General features: G+C 41.4%; 1 protein-coding gene across 6 annotated transcripts in view; it reads right to left on the minus strand.

Annotated features, from left to right (window-relative positions):
- Positions 1–1,596, minus strand: part of LOC122549100 (molybdopterin synthase catalytic subunit-like) — an 80,283-nt gene extending 78,687 nt beyond the window's left edge. For 3 of the 6 annotated variants that reach the window (XR_006311417.1, XM_043688376.1, XM_043688386.1), the window contains exon 1: positions 1,067–1,267. Coding sequence is in view for 2 of the 6 variants with exons in the window: in XM_043688376.1 (XP_043544311.1) it covers positions 1,067–1,252 (186 nt within the window). In the remaining 4 variants the exon portion in view is untranslated. The other 3 variants (XR_006311420.1, XR_006311418.1, XR_006311419.1) reach the window with 3 other exon arrangements.
- Between the last annotated feature and the right edge of the window lie 19,160 nt (positions 1,597–20,756).

Genomic DNA, 20,756 nt, shown 5'->3' on the forward strand with positions numbered 1-20,756 from the left:
CCTCAGAGTACAATGGGATCACAACAGAGTTTAATTTATATAAATGTGAGTGCTGCATTTTGGAAAGGCAAATCAGGGCAGGTCTTATACACTCAATGGCAAGGTTCTGGGGAGAGTTGCTGATCAAAGAGACCAGGTTCATAGTTCTTGAAAGTGGAGTCATAGGTAGATAGGATAGAAAAGGCGGCATTTGGTATGCTTGCCTTTATTGGTTCAGGCATTGAGTTTGGGGGTTGGGAAGACATGTTGTGACATTGGTTCGACCACGATTGGAATACTGTGTACAATTCTGGTTTCCCTGCTATTGGAAGGATGTTGTCAAACTTGAAAGGGTTTAAAAACGATTTCCAAGGATGTTGCCAGGGTTGGAGGGTTTGAGTTATAAGGAGAGGCTGAATAGAGAGGGACTATTTTCACTGGAGCATCAAAGGTTGAGGGGTGACCCTATAAAAATTTATAAAATTATAAAGGGGCATGGATACAGTAAATAGACAAGGTTTCTTTTCCTCCCCAGGGTGGGGGAGTCCAGAACTAGAGGGCATAAATTTAAGGTGAGAGGAGACAGATTTAAAAGGGTCCTAAGGCACAACTTTTTCACACTGAGGGCAGTGCGTATATGGAATGAGCTGCCACAGAAAATGGTTGAGGCTGTTTTTATACAGCATTTAAAAGGCATCTGGATGGGCATATGACCAGGAATGGTTTAGAGGGATAGGGCCAACTACTGGCAAATGGGATTAGATTTATTTCGGATTTCTAGTCTACATGGATGAATTCAACCAAAAGGGTCTGTTTCTGTGGTGTATACTGTATTTTTATAATTGTATTAACAACTGTCAAAGTGTGGTGCTGGAAAAGCACAGCAGGTCAGGCAGCATCCGAGGAGCAGGAGAATCGACGTTTCGGGCATCAACTCTATTCAACCAGCCAATTTTGTCAAGGGCCCTCTAAAGATTATCCTGTTCTCACGGTCCTCAATTCACCCAAATCCGCAAACTAGAAACTTCCCTCAAAAATTACTCATTAACCATTGCTCTCCGATTCCTACCCCTCAGTCGATACTTTCCTCAGAAATCCGTCGTGTGACACTGTATCGAACACTTTTTGGAAGTCCCTCTGTTGGGATTTCCCAGCCTGGGAGAACAAAAATTACTGAACGATCGTAATGTAGTCCGAACAAGTTGTAACTGTAGACTTTAACAAAATAGAAAACAAAAGGTGTCCCACTTCCGGGTGAATTACAACGCAACATCTGAGACCTAACTATCTCTTCATGACAACTGGCAGTATCCCCCTCCCCGAGGCCCAGAAACCGCCGCCTTCTCGGAAACGCGCAGCTGCGGGTTTTACCGACCAGAGGGAGACGGACTCCTGCCTCCCCCTCCCTGAGGCCCCCGGGGGTCGGTGTCCGGTTCTCGCAGCTGCTCTCTGTGCTCCCGTGTGGCGAGAGGCCGTGCCCGCGCCCGCGCTGTTACCTGGGTGACCATGTCCTGGTCCTGGTCCTGGTCCTGGTCCTGGCTGGGCCGGTGTAGCGGGCTGAAGGCTCCGGGCGGCTGCCTCTCCCCCTTTGCTCAGGTCCCTCAGCTGCACTCTGGCTGCACCAACCAAAACCCAAAGAACTACGGCTGCTATCGATCAATCAATCAGAGGCAATAAGAGCAGAAACGGCTGGAAAAGCTCTGCAGGTCTGGCAGCATCTGCGGAGAGGAATCAGAGTCAACATTCCTGCTCCAGTGACCCTTCCTCAATGTTAACTATGATTTCTCTCCACAGCTGCTGCCAGACCTGCTGAGCTTCTGCCAGTTCTGTTTTTGTCCATCAAAACAAACAAAATCACTGTTCAACACCATCCTCCTTCGGTGAGCCATAAAGATTAGTAATACACAATCATAAATGAAAACATGAAAAAGTCTTTGCCTGAAACTTTTACCTTTGTTTCCCTTTGCTGGGTCTGCTGAGTATTCCCAGCATTTTTCTGTTTGTATTCCTCATTTCCATCATCTATTTGCCTTGCTCTTAGAAAAAAGGTAGCATGCAGGTACATAAATTACAAAAACCAAATACCATGTTAGCTCTAAGGTGTTGGAAAATGTGAGTAAAACATTATTCCTTTGATACCTGGGATGCAGTGGTAGTGTCCCAACATATGGCCCAGTTTGGATCCAAGTCTCACCTGAACCAGATGTGGTTGATCAAGTAGATGTAAAAATCTCTACTTAAATTGGTTGGGACCTGAGACTACAGGAATATCTTGAAAGCCTCCTCATATGTGTAGAGTGTTCTTATAAATACAAAGTACTGAAAATGCTGGAAATTTGAAATAAAACCAGAGTTTCTAGAGAAACTCAACAGATCTAGCATGTGGAGAGAAAAACACAAGTTACATTTTGAGTCCAGTAAGACTCTCATTCTGTTCCAAACGTTTTTGGAGTTCTGAAGAAGCATATTGGGCTCAATCATTTAACTCTATTCTTTTCTCCACAGATGCTAGCAGACCTGCTGAGTTTTTCCAGCACTTTCCATTTTTATTGAAAATGGTTTTGTTTGGTTAAGAGTGCCAAATGAAAGAATATTCTCACATGGAGTCATCTGTCCCATCAGTTAAGTGTGGCTGGAGGAATTAAGGGGAATACAGGTATCCAAGATGAATAAATAGTCAGAAAAACAAAGTAGGGGAGAAAATAAAAAGAGAATAAGTGGAAAGTAGGAAAAGTCAGAAAGAGTAAAAGGAAGTGAAGAAGATTATGTACTCTGTTAATTAAGCCCTATTAAACAATTACAGGTACACACATCCTCCCTAACAATCCCTCAAAAAGCACACAATAGCATCAGTTTGTACCTTCTGCAAGGTAGTCTGAAGCAATTTACCCAGGCTTTTCCAACAAGATCTTTCCAAACCCAGAACCTTTATCGTCTAGATGCAGGAGCTGATGACACTTGGACCACTACCTTCAGTCCTGTCTACAAATTTCTGTCCAAGTCAAACACATCCTGTTTTGGAACTAGATCACTGTTCAATCACTGTAACTGGGTCAAAAACCTGAAGCTGAAAATGTGTTGCTGGAAAAGCGCAGCAGGTCAGGCAGCATCCAGGGAACAGGAGAATCGACGTTTCGGGCATAAGCCCTTCTTCAGGAATCGGCTTCGGCTTATGCCCGAAACGTCGATTCTCCTGTTCCCTGGATGCTGCCTGACCTGCTGCGCTTTTCCAGCAACACATTTTCAGCTCTGATCTCCAGCATCTGCAGACCTCACTTTCTCCTCAAAAACCTGAAGTCCTAACAGTATTATGGATGTATTGTCATCAGATGTAGCAGGTCTAGAAAGCAACTTACCACCACCTTCTTAAGGGAATTAAGTGATGGGTAATAAATGCTGACATTGGCAATTATACTCACATTCCATGAATGAATAAATAAAACTGATATCCTATTATTCTTGCGGTTTGATTTTTTTTTGTTCATTTAAATATTGGACTCATGAGACCTTCCCTCATGTCCCTTTGAAATAGTCTCTTTCTTCAAGAACTGTTTATAAATGAATCAATAGCTCCCATAAAACTGTGCTAACTGTGCAGCAGTGCTAACCACTGGGCGGCACGGTGGCCCAGTGGTTAGCACTGCTGCCTCACAGCGCCTGTAGACCCGGGTTCAATTCCCGACTCAGGCGACTGACTGTGTGGAGTTTGCACATTCTCCCCGTGTCTGCGTGGGTTTCCTCCGGGTGCTCCGGTTTCCTCCCACAGTCCAAAGATGTGCGGGTCAGGTGAATTGGCCATGCTAAATTGCCCGTAGTGATAGGTTAAAGGGGTAAAGGTAGGGGTATGGGTGGGTTGCGCTTCGGTGGGTTGGTGTGGACTTGTTGGGCCGAAGGGCCTGTTTCCACACTGTAAGTAATCTAATCTAATCTAATCATAAAACCATTCTGACTTCCTTTCACTTCATTGGGATAAATGGCATTTGAACAAACAACTCAATAATCCTTAACTTTACCTTTAACTCTAGTTATGTAATTTCAATATTCACTTCAATAGAATCAAGGTTAGGAGTTCACTTTGACCAGATCTTGTCTTGTATTAAGGTCAGCCTTCTCCCCAAATTGAATACTTTTGTTCTTTGCTTCAAGACAAGAACACACAAGTATCATGTTAACATTGATAAACAATTGGTAAGCGAACAGGAACCAGAGAGTGGAAATAAATCAATCCTTTTGTCAATAAATCATTCAATCAATTTTTCAGATTAGGAAGCTGTAACAAATGCCAAAGCAACCATTTCAGGAATTTCATCCATTTACAATCTGTATCAATGACTTGGGTGAATGGACCAAATGAATGGTAACTAAAAGTGCCGATGATACCAAGATGGACAGGAAAGTAAGTTGTCAAGATGAGATAAAGCGTCTGTAAAATACTATCTACAGGTTAATTCAGTTGCAAGAATTCCACACTGAGAAAGTAATACAGGAAAATGTGAACTTGTCAACTTTGCTGGAAAAGCATAGCAGGTCAGGCGGCATCCGAGGAGCAGGATTATCGATGTTTCAAGCAAAAGCTCTTCATGCTCGAAACATTGATTCTCCTGCTGCTCGGATGCTGCCTGACTGGCTGTGCTTGTCCAGCACCACACTCTCGACTTGTGTAGACAGGCTGGTTAAATTGAAACCATAGATCAGAGATCAGCCAAAGTCTGACTGAATGATGGAGCAGGCTCAAAGGGCCAATGGATCTATTCCTGCTCCTGAATCCAATAATCTTACCTCTCCATAATGTATGTGCCAGTCAGAAAATAGGTTTTACTATGCTGGAATGGTGCATGAAAAGGATCAAACTGGAAACTGGTGGAATTCTAGCATCGGGGCTGCAGCTATTTATAAATGACTTCAAATACAATATAGTCCACATTCCTGATGAAGGGCTTATGCCCAAAACGGCAACTCTCCCACAGTTCAGATGCAGCCTGATCTGCTGTACTTTCCCAGCACCACACTTTTCGACTCTGACTCTCCAGCATCTGCAGTCCTCACTTTCTCCTATTTAACCGAATATGTCTATGTGTGGATAATACATTGTGTGCTAAGTAATTTGAGCATGATTTGTCAATGTGTAGAGGTGTAGTAAATGAATTTCATCACCAGTAAATGTAAAGTAATAGATTTGATAAAAGAAATAAAACTACAAAGTTTGAATTGTGTGGTAGTTTCCTAAACAATATTTATGACTCTGAGCTGAGCTTCTGACCCCAAATGTCATCTGATTTCTCCTTAACAAGTCTTCCAAGCCTCCCTCAGTTCATGTGCTGGAGAAACCATTATCTATAATAGGAGAAATGTGACAGTATATAACATTATGGCTTGTCATAATTATGTGGCATCTGCCTCTGCTGTATGTGTATATATAGCAGCTTGTAGCACCCATTAAACATATTACTTGAAATATAGTGTCAGGAATAGTGCAGCTGACATTATATGGATTTTCAGAGCTGTAAGAGGGCTGACTACTCAACAACTTTGACTGAACTCTGTGGGAAGCTAGAGAAGTGATTGCTGGGCCTTCTGCTGAGATATTTGTATCATCGAAGACTGGAGATTGGCTAATGTGGTGCCACTGTTTAAGAAGGGTGGTAAGGACAAGCCAGGGAACTATAGACCAGTGAGCCTGACGTCGGTGGTGGGCAAGTTGTTGGAGGGAATCCTGAGGGACAGGTTGTACATGTATTTGGAAAGACAAAGACTGATTAGTGATAGTCAACATGGCTTTGTGCGTGGGAAATCATGTCTCACAAACTTGATTGAGTTTTTTGAGGAAGTAACAAAGAGGATTGATGAGGGCAGAGTGGTAGATATGATCTATATGGATTTCAGAAAGGCATTCGACAAGGTTCCCCATGAGACACTGATTAGCAAGGTTAGATCTCACAGAATACAGGGAGAACTGGCCATTTGGATACAGAACTGGCTTAAAGGTAGAAGACAGAGGGTGGTGGTGGAGGGTTGTTTTTCAGACTGGAGGCCTGTGACCAGTGGAATGCTACAAGGATCGGTGCTGGGTCCTCTACGTTTTGTCATTTTCATGAATGATTTGGATGTGAGCATAAGAGGTACAGTTAGTAAATTTGCAGATAGTACCAAAATTGAAAGTGTAGTAGACAGCAAAGAGGGTTACCTCAGATTACAACAGGATCTTGACCAAATGGGCCAATGGGCAGAGAAGTGGCAGATGGAGTTTAAGTCAGATAAATGCGAGGTATTACATTTTGGGAAAGCAAATCTTAGCAGGACTTATACAGTAAATGGTAGGGTCCTAGGGAGTGTTGCTGAACAAAAAGACCTTGGAGTGCAGGTTCATAGCTCCTTGAAAGTGAAGTCACAGGTAGGTAGGATAGTGAAGAAGGCAGTTGGTATGCTTTCGTTTATTGGTCAGAGTATTGAATATAGGAGTTGGGAGGTCATGTTGCGCCTGTACAGGGCATTGGTTAGGCTACTGTTGGAATATTGCGTGCAATTCTGGTCTCCTTCCTATCAGAAAAATGTTGTGAAACTTGAAAGGGTTCAGAAAAGATTTACAAGGATGTTGCCAGGGTTGGAGGATCTGAGCTACAGGGAGAGGCTGAACAGGCTAGGGCTGTTTTTCGCAGGAGCGTTGGAGGCTGAGGGATGAGCTTATAGAGGTTTACAAAATTAGAGGAGCATGAATAGGGTAAATAGACAAAGTCTTTTCCCTGGGATTGGGGAGTCCAGAACTAGAGGCCATAGGTTTAGGGTGAGAGGGGAAAGATATAAACAAAACCTAAGGGATGACTTTTTCACACAGAGGGTGGTACATGTATGGAATGAGCTGCCAGAGAAAGTGGTGGAGGCTGGTACTATTGCAACATTTAAGAGGCATTTGGATGGGTATATGAATAGGAAGGGTTTGGAGGGATATGGGCCGGGTGCTGGCAGGTGGGACTAGATTGAGTTGGGATATCTGGTCGGCATGGAAGGGTTGGACTGAAGGGTCTGTTTCCATGCTGTACATCTCTATAACTCTATGACTGGATGAGTCAAAATAGCTGTGCATTTTCTACTTCCTACTGCTTGGAAATGAATAGAAATATGTGTCAGAATTGGAATTGCTTTGACTCTCAAAACTCTTAAATAGCTACCGAATTAACTAAAACAGCACCCCTGCTATCACTGATTAGGAACCACCATATGTTGTTAATTAGAAAGAGATTGTCAAAATGAAAGTAAAAGCATATAATTGTGCAAGGATAAATAACATTGGACAGAAGATTGGACAAAAAATGTTTAAAAAACAATAAACAATTAAAAATATTAATAAGAAGAGAAAGATTGGAGTATGAGAAAAAGTTGGGCAGAAATATAAAAACATAGTAAAAGTTAAAATATTAAAAATGTTTCAAAAATGTTAAAAATGAAAGTTTTAACAAGAATGAGCATTGGTCCCATAGAAAATAAGTTTGGAAAATTATTCATAGAAACTAAAGAGATGGCAGATGAATTGAGCAGATATTTCCCATCAGTCTTCACTCTAGAGAATACAAGTAACATCCCAGAATCAGAAAATGGAAGGAAGCAAATAACTCTGGAAAATTGCAAGAGAAGTGCAGGCTAGTGAGATAGTTGAAGCATCTGTTTTACAATTCTAAAACACAATCAATTCAGAGAAGATCGCATTAAAAAGGCAGATAGCAGATGTAATTCTTTTGGTCACAAGTGGAAAAAAAAGCAGGAAACCATAAGTCAATTAGCTTAACATCTGCCTTTGGGAAAATAGTGGAAGCTATTACTAAAGAAGTTATAGGAGGACACTCAATTAGTTCAAGGTAATCAGACAGAGTCAGCATGATTGTGAGAGATGGAAATTATATTTGGCCAATGTAATGGGATTCTTTGAGGAGGTAACATAAGCTGTGGATAAAGGGGAACTGGTAAAAGTATAGACATAGTAATGTTTAAGAGACACATAGACGAGTATGTGAATGTAAGGGAGGAAATAGCCTCGTGGTTTTATTGCTGGGTTACTAATCCAGGAACTCAGCAATGTTCATGAGATCCGAGTTAAAATGCTACCATGGCAGATGGTGGAATTTGAAGTCAATAAAGAATATCAAGAATGATAAATCTATTGATGACCACGTAACCATAGTGATTGTCAGAAAAAAAAACATCTGGCTCACTAATGTCCTTCAGGGATACTTTTACATGGGCCTCCATCACTGCAAAGACTCATCAAAGAAATGAAACTAAATAGATCTAGGGACTGAAAAAGACAATGACAGAAGCAGTCTTGTCAATCCTGCAAAGTCCTCCTTACCAACATCTGGGGGTTAGTGCCGCAATTGGGAGAGCTGTCTCACAGACTGGTCAAGCGGCAGCCTGACATAGTCCTACTCACAAAATAATACCTGTGAGACAATGTTCCATAAAACACTATTACCATCCCTGGATATATCCTGTCCCACTAACAAAATAAACTCAGCGGACGTGGCATGGCACAACGGTATACAGTCAGGAGGGAATTGGCCTGGGAGTTCTCAACATTAATTCTGGACCCTGTGGAGTCTCATAGCTTCAGGTTAAATATGGGCAAGGAAACCTCCTACTGATTAGAACATACCATTCTCCTTTGGCTGATAAATCAGTACTCCTCCATGTTAACAACACTTTGAGGAAGCAGTGAGGGTAGCAAGGGTCCAAATGCATTCTAGATGGGGGATTTCAATGTCCACCATCAAGAGTGGCTTGACAGCAGTACCACTGATCGAGCTGGTCGGGTCCTCAAGGAAATAACTACTACACAGGGTAAGCAGTGGGTGGTGAGGGAACTAACAAAAGGGAAAAACAGACTTGACCTCATCCTTACCAATCTGCTAGCTGCAGATACATTTGTCCATGATGGTATCGGTAAGAGTGATCACCATGAGTCCTTGTGGAGAAGAAGTCCTGCCTTTGCATTGAAAATAACCTGCCCTGTGTTGTATGGGACTATCATCGTGCTAAATCGGACAGATTTTGAACAGATTTAGCAACTCACGACTGGGCATCCACAAGGCACGGTGGGCCATCAACAGCAGCAAAATTGTACTCCAGCACAACCTGTAACCTCATGGTACAGCATATCCCTCAGTCAGCCATTACCATCAAGCCAGGGGATCAACCCTGGTTCAATGGAGAGAGCATGCCAGGAATAGCACCAAGCATACCCAAAAATGAACAGTTAACCTCGTGAAGTTACCAAACTGGACAGCTAAGCAGCAAGTTATAGACAGACTATAGATATCCTCCAAACAACAGATGATATCTAAGCTCTGCAGTCCTGCCACATCTAGTGAATAATGTTGCACAATTAAACAACTCAGTGGAGGAGGAGAGTCCACAAATATCGCCATCCTCAATGATGGAAGAGCTCAACACATTGGTGCAAAAGACAAGGCTGAAGTATTTACAGCAATCTTCAGCCTGAGGTGCCCACTGGATGATCCATCTTGGCCTCCCCCAGAGGTCTCCAGCATCACAGATGTCAGTCTTCAGCCAATTCAATTCACTCCATGTGGTTTCAAGAAATGGTTAGAGACACTGAATACTGCAAAGATGGGACGTGACAACATTCCGGCAATAGTGATGAAGAATTGTGCTGCAGAATCTGTTGCTCCCCTACCCATGCTATTCCAGAACAGTTACAATGCTGTCATCTATCTGACAATGTGGAAAATTGCTCGGGTACGTCCTGTACACAAGAAAAGGCAACACAAATCTAACCCAACCAATTACCGCCCCATCAGTTTACTCTTGATCATCAGTAAAGTGATGGAAGGTGTCATCATCAGTGCTATCAAGCAGCACCTACTCAGCAATAACCTGCTCAGTGACATCAATGTTTGGGTTCTACCAGGGGCACTCAGCTCCTGAACTTACAGCCTTAGTTCAAACATGGACAAAGGAGCCATGGTGGGAGTGATGGCCCTTGACATCAAGGCCGCATTCAACTGAGGTGTGGCATCAAGAAGCCAAAGCAAAATTGGAATCAATGGGTATCAGGGGTCAAACTCTGAGCTGCTAAGAATCATACCTGACGGACAGGAAGATGGTCATGGCTGTTGCAGGTTAGTCATCTCAGCTCCAGGACATCTCTACAGGACTTCTTCAGGGTAGTGTCCTGTGTGTAACCATCTTCAGCTGCTTCATCATGACTTTCCCTCCATCATAAGGTCAGAAATGGGGATGTTCACTGATGATTGCACAATGGTCAGTACCATTCAGGTACTGTCCATGTTCAACTGTAGCAAGAACTGGGCAATATCCAGGCTTGGGCTGACAAATGGTATGTAACATTCATGCCACCCAAGTGCTAAGAAATGACAATCTCCAATTAGAGACAATCTAGCTACTATCCCTTGATGTTCAATTGAGTCAACATAAATGAAACCCTCACTATCATATCCTTGGCATTACTATTGACCAGAAATTCAACTGGGCATGCCACATAAACGCAATGGTTACAAAAGCAGATCAGATGCTCTGAGTACTGCATGGAGTAATTCACCTCCTGATTTCCCAAAGGCTGTCCATCTTCCAAAGTGCAATGAATATTTCCCACTTTCTTGGTTGAGTGAAGCTCTAAAACACTCATGAAGCTGGACACCATCTAGGACAAAGCAGCCTGCTTGATTGGCACCACATCTACAGATATCTACTCCCTCCACCATCAATGCTCAGTAGCAGAAAGGTGTGCTATCTAGAAGATGCACTGCAGAAATTCACCAAAAGTTCTCAGTCTCTTTCAAACCCACCACTACTTCCATCTAGAAGGACAAGGGCAGCAGATACATGGGAACACCATAACCTGCAAGTTCCCTTGCAAGCCACTCACCATCCTGAAAATATATTGCTGTTCTTTCAGTGTTGCTGGGTTAAAATCCTGAAATTCCCTCTACATGGAATGCAATGGTTCAATAAAGCAGCTTGCCACCACCTTTGCAAATGCAACCAGGAACAGCAATAAATGCTGGCCAGTCAGCGACATCCACGTCCCACAAATGAATAAAAACAGGTGGGGAATAGAGGGATACAGTCCGCGTGGAGGCAGACGCATTTTAGTTTATATAAAAAACATAATGTGTTGGCACAGGCTTGGTGGGCCGAACACCTGTTCCGGAGCATTACTGTTTTTTGTTCTTTGTTCTTTGATAGATGTACTGAACTTTGAAAGAATTTCACTATCCCTTGCCAACCATTTAATATTTTGTCAGTACTTGCAAGAGAACGATCTTCACTTGTCTGAATATAAAGGATGATTTTTGAATCTGGATGCAAGCAGAAGTTTTTTTAACTACATTCTAGATGCCATTCATTAAGAGATACAGATGTTTGAAAAAAAACATAGTATTTCCATTTCTTTGATAATGTATCAACACAGACAGTATGAGATAGTCAGTGATCTACCCAGAGTGGAGCTATTGTGGATGTTCTGCTGGTCCATGGATGTGGACATATATTGAAGAAACTTTTGCAGATCGTGTTCAGAAACTAGCATGACTGCTAGAGAGAGCACACCAGGTGACCCTGAAGCTGAACGAGAAAAAAATACAATTGAAGATGCCTGAAATCAAGAACCTAGGTCAACGATTGACAACAAACGGACTTTGCTCAGATCCTAATAAGGGGGAACTACATCAGAGATGCAGCAACCAAAAAATGTGAAGCAGTGCAATGATCTGTTAGATTTGTGAAATGGTTGTATTCATTTGTGGGATGTAGGTGTCACTGGCTGGGTCAACTTTTATGGTCCATCCCTAGTTGTCGTTGAGAAAGGCAATTACTTTCTAAGTTCTTGCCTAATTTGTCCCCCACATCAGAAGCACTATGCAAGCTCTTTACTAAGGTATTCGTAATCTGTGCAAGGACACAGAACACAAAAAAGCTTTGACAAGATTCAAGCTCATGGCAATAACACCAATGCCGAGGTACGACAATGTCAATGATGAATTTATGTTGCAGTTTGATGTCAGTGAGGCAGTGGTTGGAGCAACGCTTATGCAACAAAAAACCAATTACTTTTGCATTCCGGGTGCTTGCATAAAATGAATGATGCAGTGCTGAGATTGAAGAAAAGTGCATGGCTATTGTATTTACTTGTGAGTATTTTAGTCAATGACTATTTGGGAACAACAAAGTGACATTGGAGTCCAACTTGAAGGCATCTTCCTGAATCCACTTCTCTCTACTGCAAAGAATCTGCAAAGAATGTTACTTCATTTGCAGAGATATAATTTTGTCTGTGGCATTTAAGCAAGGGAAACAGATGGACATTGCTAAGGTGATGAAACAAAAAGCAAGTTGAGAGTATGAATTCTTCCAGATTCTATAAGAAACAACAGCTTGACGTGCTCTAGAAGTCATCAATCCAGTAGTGATATTACATCTTGCTCAAATGAAGTGAACTGCCCAACAAGATGCAATTTTCCTAGTGCTGCTGGATGTAGTGATGAAAGGATGGCCTGAAAGTATCAAGGACTCGACAGTTACTCTCCAACAGCTTTGGGCATTACAGAGATGAAGTGCTAGCCCAAATGACATCTTGTACAACAGAACTAGAATCACTATCCCAAGGAGATCAGAAAGGAGATGCTGAAGTACATCCATATCAACCATAAAGGTATTCAACATAGACTGTCGAAGGCAATACATGTGCTGTTCTGAACAAACATGAGCAATGTGATACCAGGCAGCACAGTGTTTTTAACAAATATCAAAGTAAATGAGCGTCTAACCAGGGCTTTAATGATAGTGCTACTACTTCCATCTGTGATGAGTGGAACACTATAATGAGCAGGACACCATTGGGATGTGGTGCACATGTAATGAGGTGTGTTTGGAAAAATACTGAAAGAAAACATGCAGGGAGAAAACTCCCTCATGAAACTTGGCCGACTTTACATAAGATTCAGCCTAAGGTCTATTTTTGCTGGTGGCATCAAGGTAGATGGTAGAGTAAATGGTTTAGATGGCAGCAGTGAACTTCAAAAGGGCATGGATAGATTAACTGAGCAAGCAAAAATGGGTCAAATAGAGTTCAGTGTGCAAGTTCACATTGAGCCTAAGGTAGCTAGGTCAGAGTGAGTTCTAATGTAGAGGAATTATTGAGAAATCAAGCTATGTTGGACTATGGTGGACAAAGTTAAAAATCACACAACACCGGGTTACAGTCCAAGAGGTTTATTTGGAAGCACTAGCTTTTGGATCGCTGTTTCTTCATCAGGTAACTGTAGAGCAGGACCATAAGACATAGAATTTATAGCAAAAGATTACACTGTCATGCAACTGAAATGATATATTGGTATATTGTTTAATATATCATTTCAGTTACATGATACTATAATCTTTTGCTATAAGTTCTGTGTCTTATGGTCCTGCTCCACTAGCTATCTGATTGAGGAGCAACACTCTGAAAGCTAGTACTTCTAAATAAACCTGTTGGACTATAACCCGGTGTTGTGTGATTTTTAACTTTGTCCACACTAGTCCAATATTGGCTCCTTCACATCACAGTTAACAAATCTTTTTTTAAAACAGAAACAAAGCATCAACGTTTATCTTTAAAGGAATAGAATGCCCAGCACATGTCTGCAGCTTTCGAGTTCAATTTAAATGAGGCCCCTGGCCAAATTTCAGTTGAACATCAGAACTACCTAATCAAGAGCAGGAATTACGTCGGCAGGCTGAAACTGCAATTTCCATTCCAATGATGCAAAAATGCCTTGAGGTTTCAGCAGTCTCTTGCTATAATTCTGGTTTTGAAACCATGAGGGTTCTCTATGATCAGAAAGATTGCCAGAAAAATTGTCTGGCAGACTTTAGTAATCAAGAATCTATTTCTCAGAAGCAGCTCCAGACATCCACAGGGGCCAAATAAAATGCGAAGATTACTATATGGGCTTCTGTGATATTTCATGTGACCATTTCAAGCTCTGGTGTCAAACCCTTCCTGATGTCAGTGTCATGAAGGGAAATTTGTAGGCTGCAGTCAATGCTGAGTGACATGAATCATTTGACCAAATTAGCATCAAGTACAAAAGCAGGCAAGTGATGCAATAGATCCATAAAATATGAGAAGCAAAAAATAATAGGTTTTAAGGACAGCATTAACTTCAAACCACAATTAAGAACAAAAATAATAGAAAAGTATTGATTAGAATTTGGATCTTGCTACCACAAGGAGTAATGAAATAATGAAGCATAGGTGCATTGAAGGCAAAACAAGATAATCATGAGAGAGGAAGCGAAGGGGCAGGATACTCATGTGCAGCATAAGCATTAGCATGGGTCAGTCAAGCTGAGTGGCTGCTTGGTGCTGTTCATTGTTTAAAAAATGCAAGACGCCCAATTTGCAATATTTCAGTTTGTCTCCAATGTGTGCGAAGGTCACTGCTGTTGTATTGTCCTGATTGCCACTGCTGGAACCTTGTCGTAGCTAACCCCTCTGTTGTTATGTGGCATAGAGTGAAGGTTGATTGAGGTAATCCATGACAACAAACCTTCCTTTGTTTATGATGTATCGAGGGCCTGCTTCATTATCAATGCAGTAGGGTAGATCCATGGTGAGTCTGAAGAGGCAGCCCCTCATATTGAAGGGAGCATCCTTCTTGAAATAAGCAGAACATCCTTTCACCAGAGTGTAGTTAACCTGTGGAACTCATTGCCACAGAAGGTCATGGAGGCCAAGTCATTGAGCGTATTTAAGACAGAACTGAATAGGTTTTTAAATAGTAAGGTAATCAAAGGTTACTGGGAGAAAGCAGGAGAACGGGGTTGAGAAACATATCAGTCATGAGCAAAACATGGAGCAGACTTAATGGGCTGCATGGCCTAATTCTACTCCTATATCTTATGGTCCAAGAGGGACTTGTCTCAGTAACAAGGTGGTTTATTGTTATTTATTGCACGAAAGCAAAAAAGGATAGTTTACATTGCTAGTCAGACATAGTTACAAAGGACTTGTGGGAGCTGTACTGAAAACATGTGCTCCTTACAAAGTGTAAAGCTCCCTGTCTCCACCTAAAGCCTGGATGTCATCATCACCATTGGGTGGAGCTAATTCAACTTCAACATTAACTCTTTCAGAACCTTTACTTTATACAACTATTTTCCCAAATCTATTAACATTTCAGTGCACTGGATAAACATCTGTAAGGTATATGTTGTAAATTATTCCTTCAGGGTTACATTAAAGATAACTATAAAGATATTATTCATACCATTATACTTTGCACAAAACTTTAGTGATGTCAGACATCCAGTGCTACATTTTAAGAGCAGACTACAGATTACTGATTCAGACATTGTTTCAAAAGCAATTGAAACACCCCTGGAACTACACAACTCCCAAGGTCATGCTGTTCCTTCTACAAGAGGTTTTATAGTGAAGTGATTGAGGAGAACACAGAGTTTGATCAAGCAAATCTAAAGGGAAGAACAGGTAGGGCATGATTAATGAACACGGCAGGACTGGCAGTCTGACATGATTTATTTTAATATAAAATGTAAAACAGGTAAGTCAGATGAGCTTAGAGCCTGGATTGGCAATTTACAGCCATTGTAGCCATTACAGAAGCTTGGCTGAGAGAAGGGCAAGACTGGCAGTGCAATATTCCAGGGTTTAATTGCTTCAGGCATGATAGAAAGGGATATAAATGGGTGGAGGACTTGCATTACTGATTAAGGAGAATGTCACAACTGCACCTCGGCCACCCTGGGGGGCTCAGCCAGTGAGGTCAGTACAACCCAGCTTTATGGCAGGTACAATCATTATGATGAGATTATACACTACAGGCCTCCAAACAGCCAACAGGAGATAGAAGAACAGAATATGTTGGCAGACGATGAAAATATGTAAAAATAACAGAATTGTTGTAGCGGGTAATTATAACTTCCCTTAGTTCCCGGGGCTTACATGGGGCAGAATTTGTTAGCTGCATCAAGGAGGGTTTTTTGAAACAATATGTAGAATGTCCAATGAGAGAATTGGCCGTACTGGACCTGGGGTTGGCGAATGAACCTGACCAGATGATCGAAATTTCAATGGGGGAGCATTTTGGGAATAGTGACTATAATTCTGTAAGTTTTAAAATAGTCATGGATAAGGATAAGACTGGCACTCCAAGTTAAAGTGTTAAATTGGAGGAAGGCTAATACAACAGCATTAGGCAAAAATCTAAGAAATTAAACTGGAGTGGTTGTTTCAGGGTTAATCCACACTTGACAAGTGAGAATCTTTTCAAGACCAGCTTATCAGAGTTCAGGACCAGTATGTCCTGTGAAGATAAAAGATAAGCATGGTAAAATTTGGGAACCCTGGATGACAAGAGATATTGAAAGTTTAGTCAAAAAGGAAAAGGAAGCATATGTAAGGTTTAGGAAACTATAACCAGTCAAAACGCTTGAGAAATATAAAGGAGGCAGAATAGAATTTAAACAAGGGACCATGAAATGTTCTTGGCAAATAGGATTAAGGAAAATTCCAAATCATTTCATATGTATAATAGGAGCAATACTATAAGTATAGTAGGGTATGTCCACTAAAGGACAAAGGAGTGAATATGTGTGTGGAGCCAGAAGAAATGGGTGAGTTCTTTAATGAGTACTTTGCATCATTCATCAAGGAGAAGGACATCGATGATAATAAGATTAGGGAGGGATATGTTAATATTCTAGGGAATGTTGATATTAAGACTGAGAAACTGTCAGGTATCTTGAAAAACATTTAGATCAGTCTCCAGGGTTTTCTCCAAAAACACAGCCCTCCCTGATGCGCTCGATGCTTTCTATGCTCAGCTCAAGCAGAACACCAGCGGTACTGTGTCAACTGCCCTGACAGCTCCAGATGCGCCTGTTCCCTCCGTCAGTGCTGCAGATATCAGATCAGTTTTCATGGGAGTCTACCCAAGGAAAGCAATGGGCCCAGACTTAGAACCCTGGCTATGCACTTAGATCCTGTGCAGACCAGCTGGCGGAAGTATTCACCAACATGTTCAACCTCTCCCTCCCACAAGCTGAAGTCCCTACCTGCTTCAAGAAGATGACCATCATCCGTTATCAAAGAAAAAAATGCAACATGCCTTAGTGACTATCGCCCAGTGGCTCTGACCTCCAGAATCATGAAGTGCATCAAGAGGCTCGTCATGACCCACATCAACATGAGCCTCGCAGTCTTCCTTGATCCCCTACGATTTGCCTACTGGCAAACAGGTCCATAGCAGAAGCCCTACACTCATTCCTGGGACATCTGGACAACAAGGACACCTATGTCAGACTCTTACTCATCAACCACAGCTTCACCTTCAAGTATCCCCTCCAGATTAGTCTCAAAACTCCAAGACCTTGGTGTCACCTCCGCCCTCTGCAATTGGATCCTCAGCTTTCTGATCCACAGACCGCAAACAGTGAAGATAGACAACTGCATAATAATCCTCAACATTGGAGTCCCCCAAGGATGTGTTCTCAGTCCCCTACAGTACTCTCTGTACGCCCATGGCTGTGTAGCCAAATTCGAAATGAATGCCATCTACAAGTTCGCTGATGACACCACTGTGGTAGGACAGATATCAAACAATGATGAATTAGGATACAGGAAGGAGATAGATTACTTGGTGCCATAGTGCACTGATAACAGCCTCTCTCTCAATGTCGGCAAAACAAAAGAACTAATCGTTGACTTCAAGAAAAAAGGAGGTGGGTACGCTCCTATCTACATCAGTGGAGCGGAGGTTGAGAGGATTGAGAGTGTCAAATTCCCAGGAGTGATGATAACTGACAACCTGTCCTGGACTTCCCACATAGATGCCATGGTCAAGAAGATACAACTGCACATCTTCTTCCTCAGGCGGCTTAGGAAATTTAGCATGTCCGTAAGGACCCTCACTAACTTTTACAGATGCACCTAGAAAGCACACTGTCCGAGTGCATAATGGCCTGGTATGGCAACTGCTCTACCCAGGACCATGAGAAACTATGGAAGGTCCCATCCATGCACTCAATTTATACTTCCAGTTGCCGTGGAAAGGTTGCCAACTTCATCAAAGACCCCTCCCACTTCAGTAATACTCTCCTACAACCTCTTCCATCAGGCAGAAGATACAGAAGCTTAAACACATTCACCAACTGATTCAAGAACAGCTTCTTCACTGCCCTTATTAGACTGATGAATAAACTCTCTAACTTCAAATAATACTGATCTTGTTAGTGTTGATCTTGCTTTGTGCACCTCCTACACAGTGTAACCTGTATGCCTCACTCTGTCTAAGCACGCTTTGATTTCTACGTCCTTGTTTGCTATGATCTGCCAGTACTGCTTGCAAAACAAAGCTTTTTACTGTATTTAGATATATGACTACAATAAATCAAATTAAATCAAATCAGGGCCCGATGGGACTTACCCAAGATACTGAGGAAGGCAAGGCAGGAGATGGCTGAGGCCTTGACAAAGATCTTTGTATCCTCTTTAACTACAGACAAGGTCCCAGACAACTGGAGATTCCTTTGATTAAGAAGGGCAACAGGGACAATCCAGGAAATTACAGGCAGGTGAGCCTTACATCAGTGGTAGGAAATTATTGGAAAAGATTCAGATACAAAATCTACTCACATTTGGAAAAGAGTGGACTTATTTGGGATAATCAGCACAGCTTTGTGTGGAGAAGGTGTTGTCTCACAAATTTGATTGCAATCTTTGTTGAGGAAGTGATGAAGATGATTGATGAGGATAGGGCTGCGAAAGTTGTCTACATGCACTTTACTAGAGCATTTAAGAAGGTCCTTGCTGATAGGCTCATCCAGAAGATTAAGTCAGATGGGATCCACAATAAGTTGCTAAAGTGGTCAAAATTGGCTTGGCCATAGATGACAGAAGGTAGTTGTGGAGAGGTGTTTTTTCTGACAGGAAGGATCAGTGTTGGGACCTCTGTTGTTTGCAATATCTAAATGTAAGTGGCCTGTTTTAGTAAGTTTGTAACAATGAAAATTGGAGGCATTGTGGATAGTGAAGAAGATTATGAAAAGATACAGCAGGATACAGATTGGTTGGAAAATTGGGTGATGAAATGGCAGATGGAGGTTAACCCAGACAAGTGTGAGGTTATGCATTTTGGAAGGTCAATGCCAAAGGAAAGTACACAGTGTATATATACAGCACCATACGTACAATGACATAGAGAGTGATCATAGTTCCCTGAAAGTGGTAAAATAAGCGAATAAGATGGGAAAGATGCATATGGCATGCTTGCCTTCATTGGTCAGGGCATTGAATATAAAAGTTGGCAAGTCATGTTGCAGCTGTATTAAACTTTAGTTAGGCCACATTTAGTTTATTTTGTGCAGTTCTTGCTGCCAGACTACTGAAAGGATGTGGAGGCTTTGGAGAGGGTAAACAACAGGTTTATCAGGAATTTGGCTTGATTGGAGTATATTAGCCATAAGAAGAGGTTTCCCAAACTTGGATTGATTTCGCTAGAGCATCAGAGGCTGAGGAATATCCTGGTAGAAATATATAAAGGTATGAAAATCATGAAAATGGTGGATAGTTAGAGTCTTTTTCCCAAAGTTAAAATGTTAAGTACTAAGGTGCATGATTTTAAGAGGAAGAAGCGCCAGGAGTGATCTCTAGTGCCCTAGCATATATATGTCCCTCAATCACCATCACTAAAAATAAATCATCTTATCATTATTACATTGCTGTTATGGGAATTTCCTGCGTGCAAATTGACTTTCATTTCTTCTATATTGCAACAATTACTACACTTCAAGTTTACTGAATTGGCTTTAAAACACTTGAAATGTTAGGTGATCATAAAATCTTTCTATATTTGCTTCAGTATCGAATTTTGTTTGACAACATTCCTGTAAAGCAGCCTGAAGTATTTTCCCAAACAGTGTTTAATAAATGCAAACAATTGCTGATCTTGAGTGCATTTAAATGCATTGGCAATGATGAAAAAGTATGTTACAAATATAAATTCATTCTGGTTAGATGTTAGGTTTGTGTCAAATAAAATCATATATCTCTATTGTCCTTAGGAGGAGATCTCATTGAGTATTGCCAAACATTTTTTCCCTCTAATACATGTTTGAGAACCAGTTAACATTCTTGAAACATCTGGTTAATACTTATTATTAAATCATGTCAATGAGATATTAAAAACAAAATTAAATGCAGTGTGAATGATCTTTAAGCGCCAACTATAATAATATACATTACAAACCTAGAACTCCCCCCAGGACATTAAAAGCATTTCATCTTTAACTATTTGCACTAATTAGAGCAAGACTAAATTTGAAATCCTCAGGGAGCTCAAATGTCTGTATGTTTCTACATATTTAATTATTACCTCCTGATGTGGTACAGTTGTGTCAGCACATTCTAACCATGCCTGGTTAATGTTCTTCTAAATTGTGTGAAGAGAGCTGCCCATTCATTCATGAGAAACCGTCTTTCTATGTCCCTTTCCAATATATTGACAACATAATTCTATGCGTAGCAGATTCCTATTTTGATTAGTGAATTTATTTTCTGTATTGTACTTCTTCCCTTTCACTTTCCTGTGACTCTATTTCTTTTTCCAATCTAACCCTTGACATATGTTCATTATAGACTTGGACCTTCCCCTCACTGATCCTGAATGATAAACCTCACCTTCGTTAATATCAATGAATTTTGAGCTTGACATGATGCTGAAATATTTTCCACATCCTTAGCCACC

Source organism: Chiloscyllium plagiosum, chromosome 1 (assembly GCF_004010195.1).
Source record: "Chiloscyllium plagiosum isolate BGI_BamShark_2017 chromosome 1, ASM401019v2, whole genome shotgun sequence".
Lineage (NCBI taxonomy): Eukaryota > Metazoa > Chordata > Chondrichthyes > Orectolobiformes > Hemiscylliidae > Chiloscyllium > Chiloscyllium plagiosum.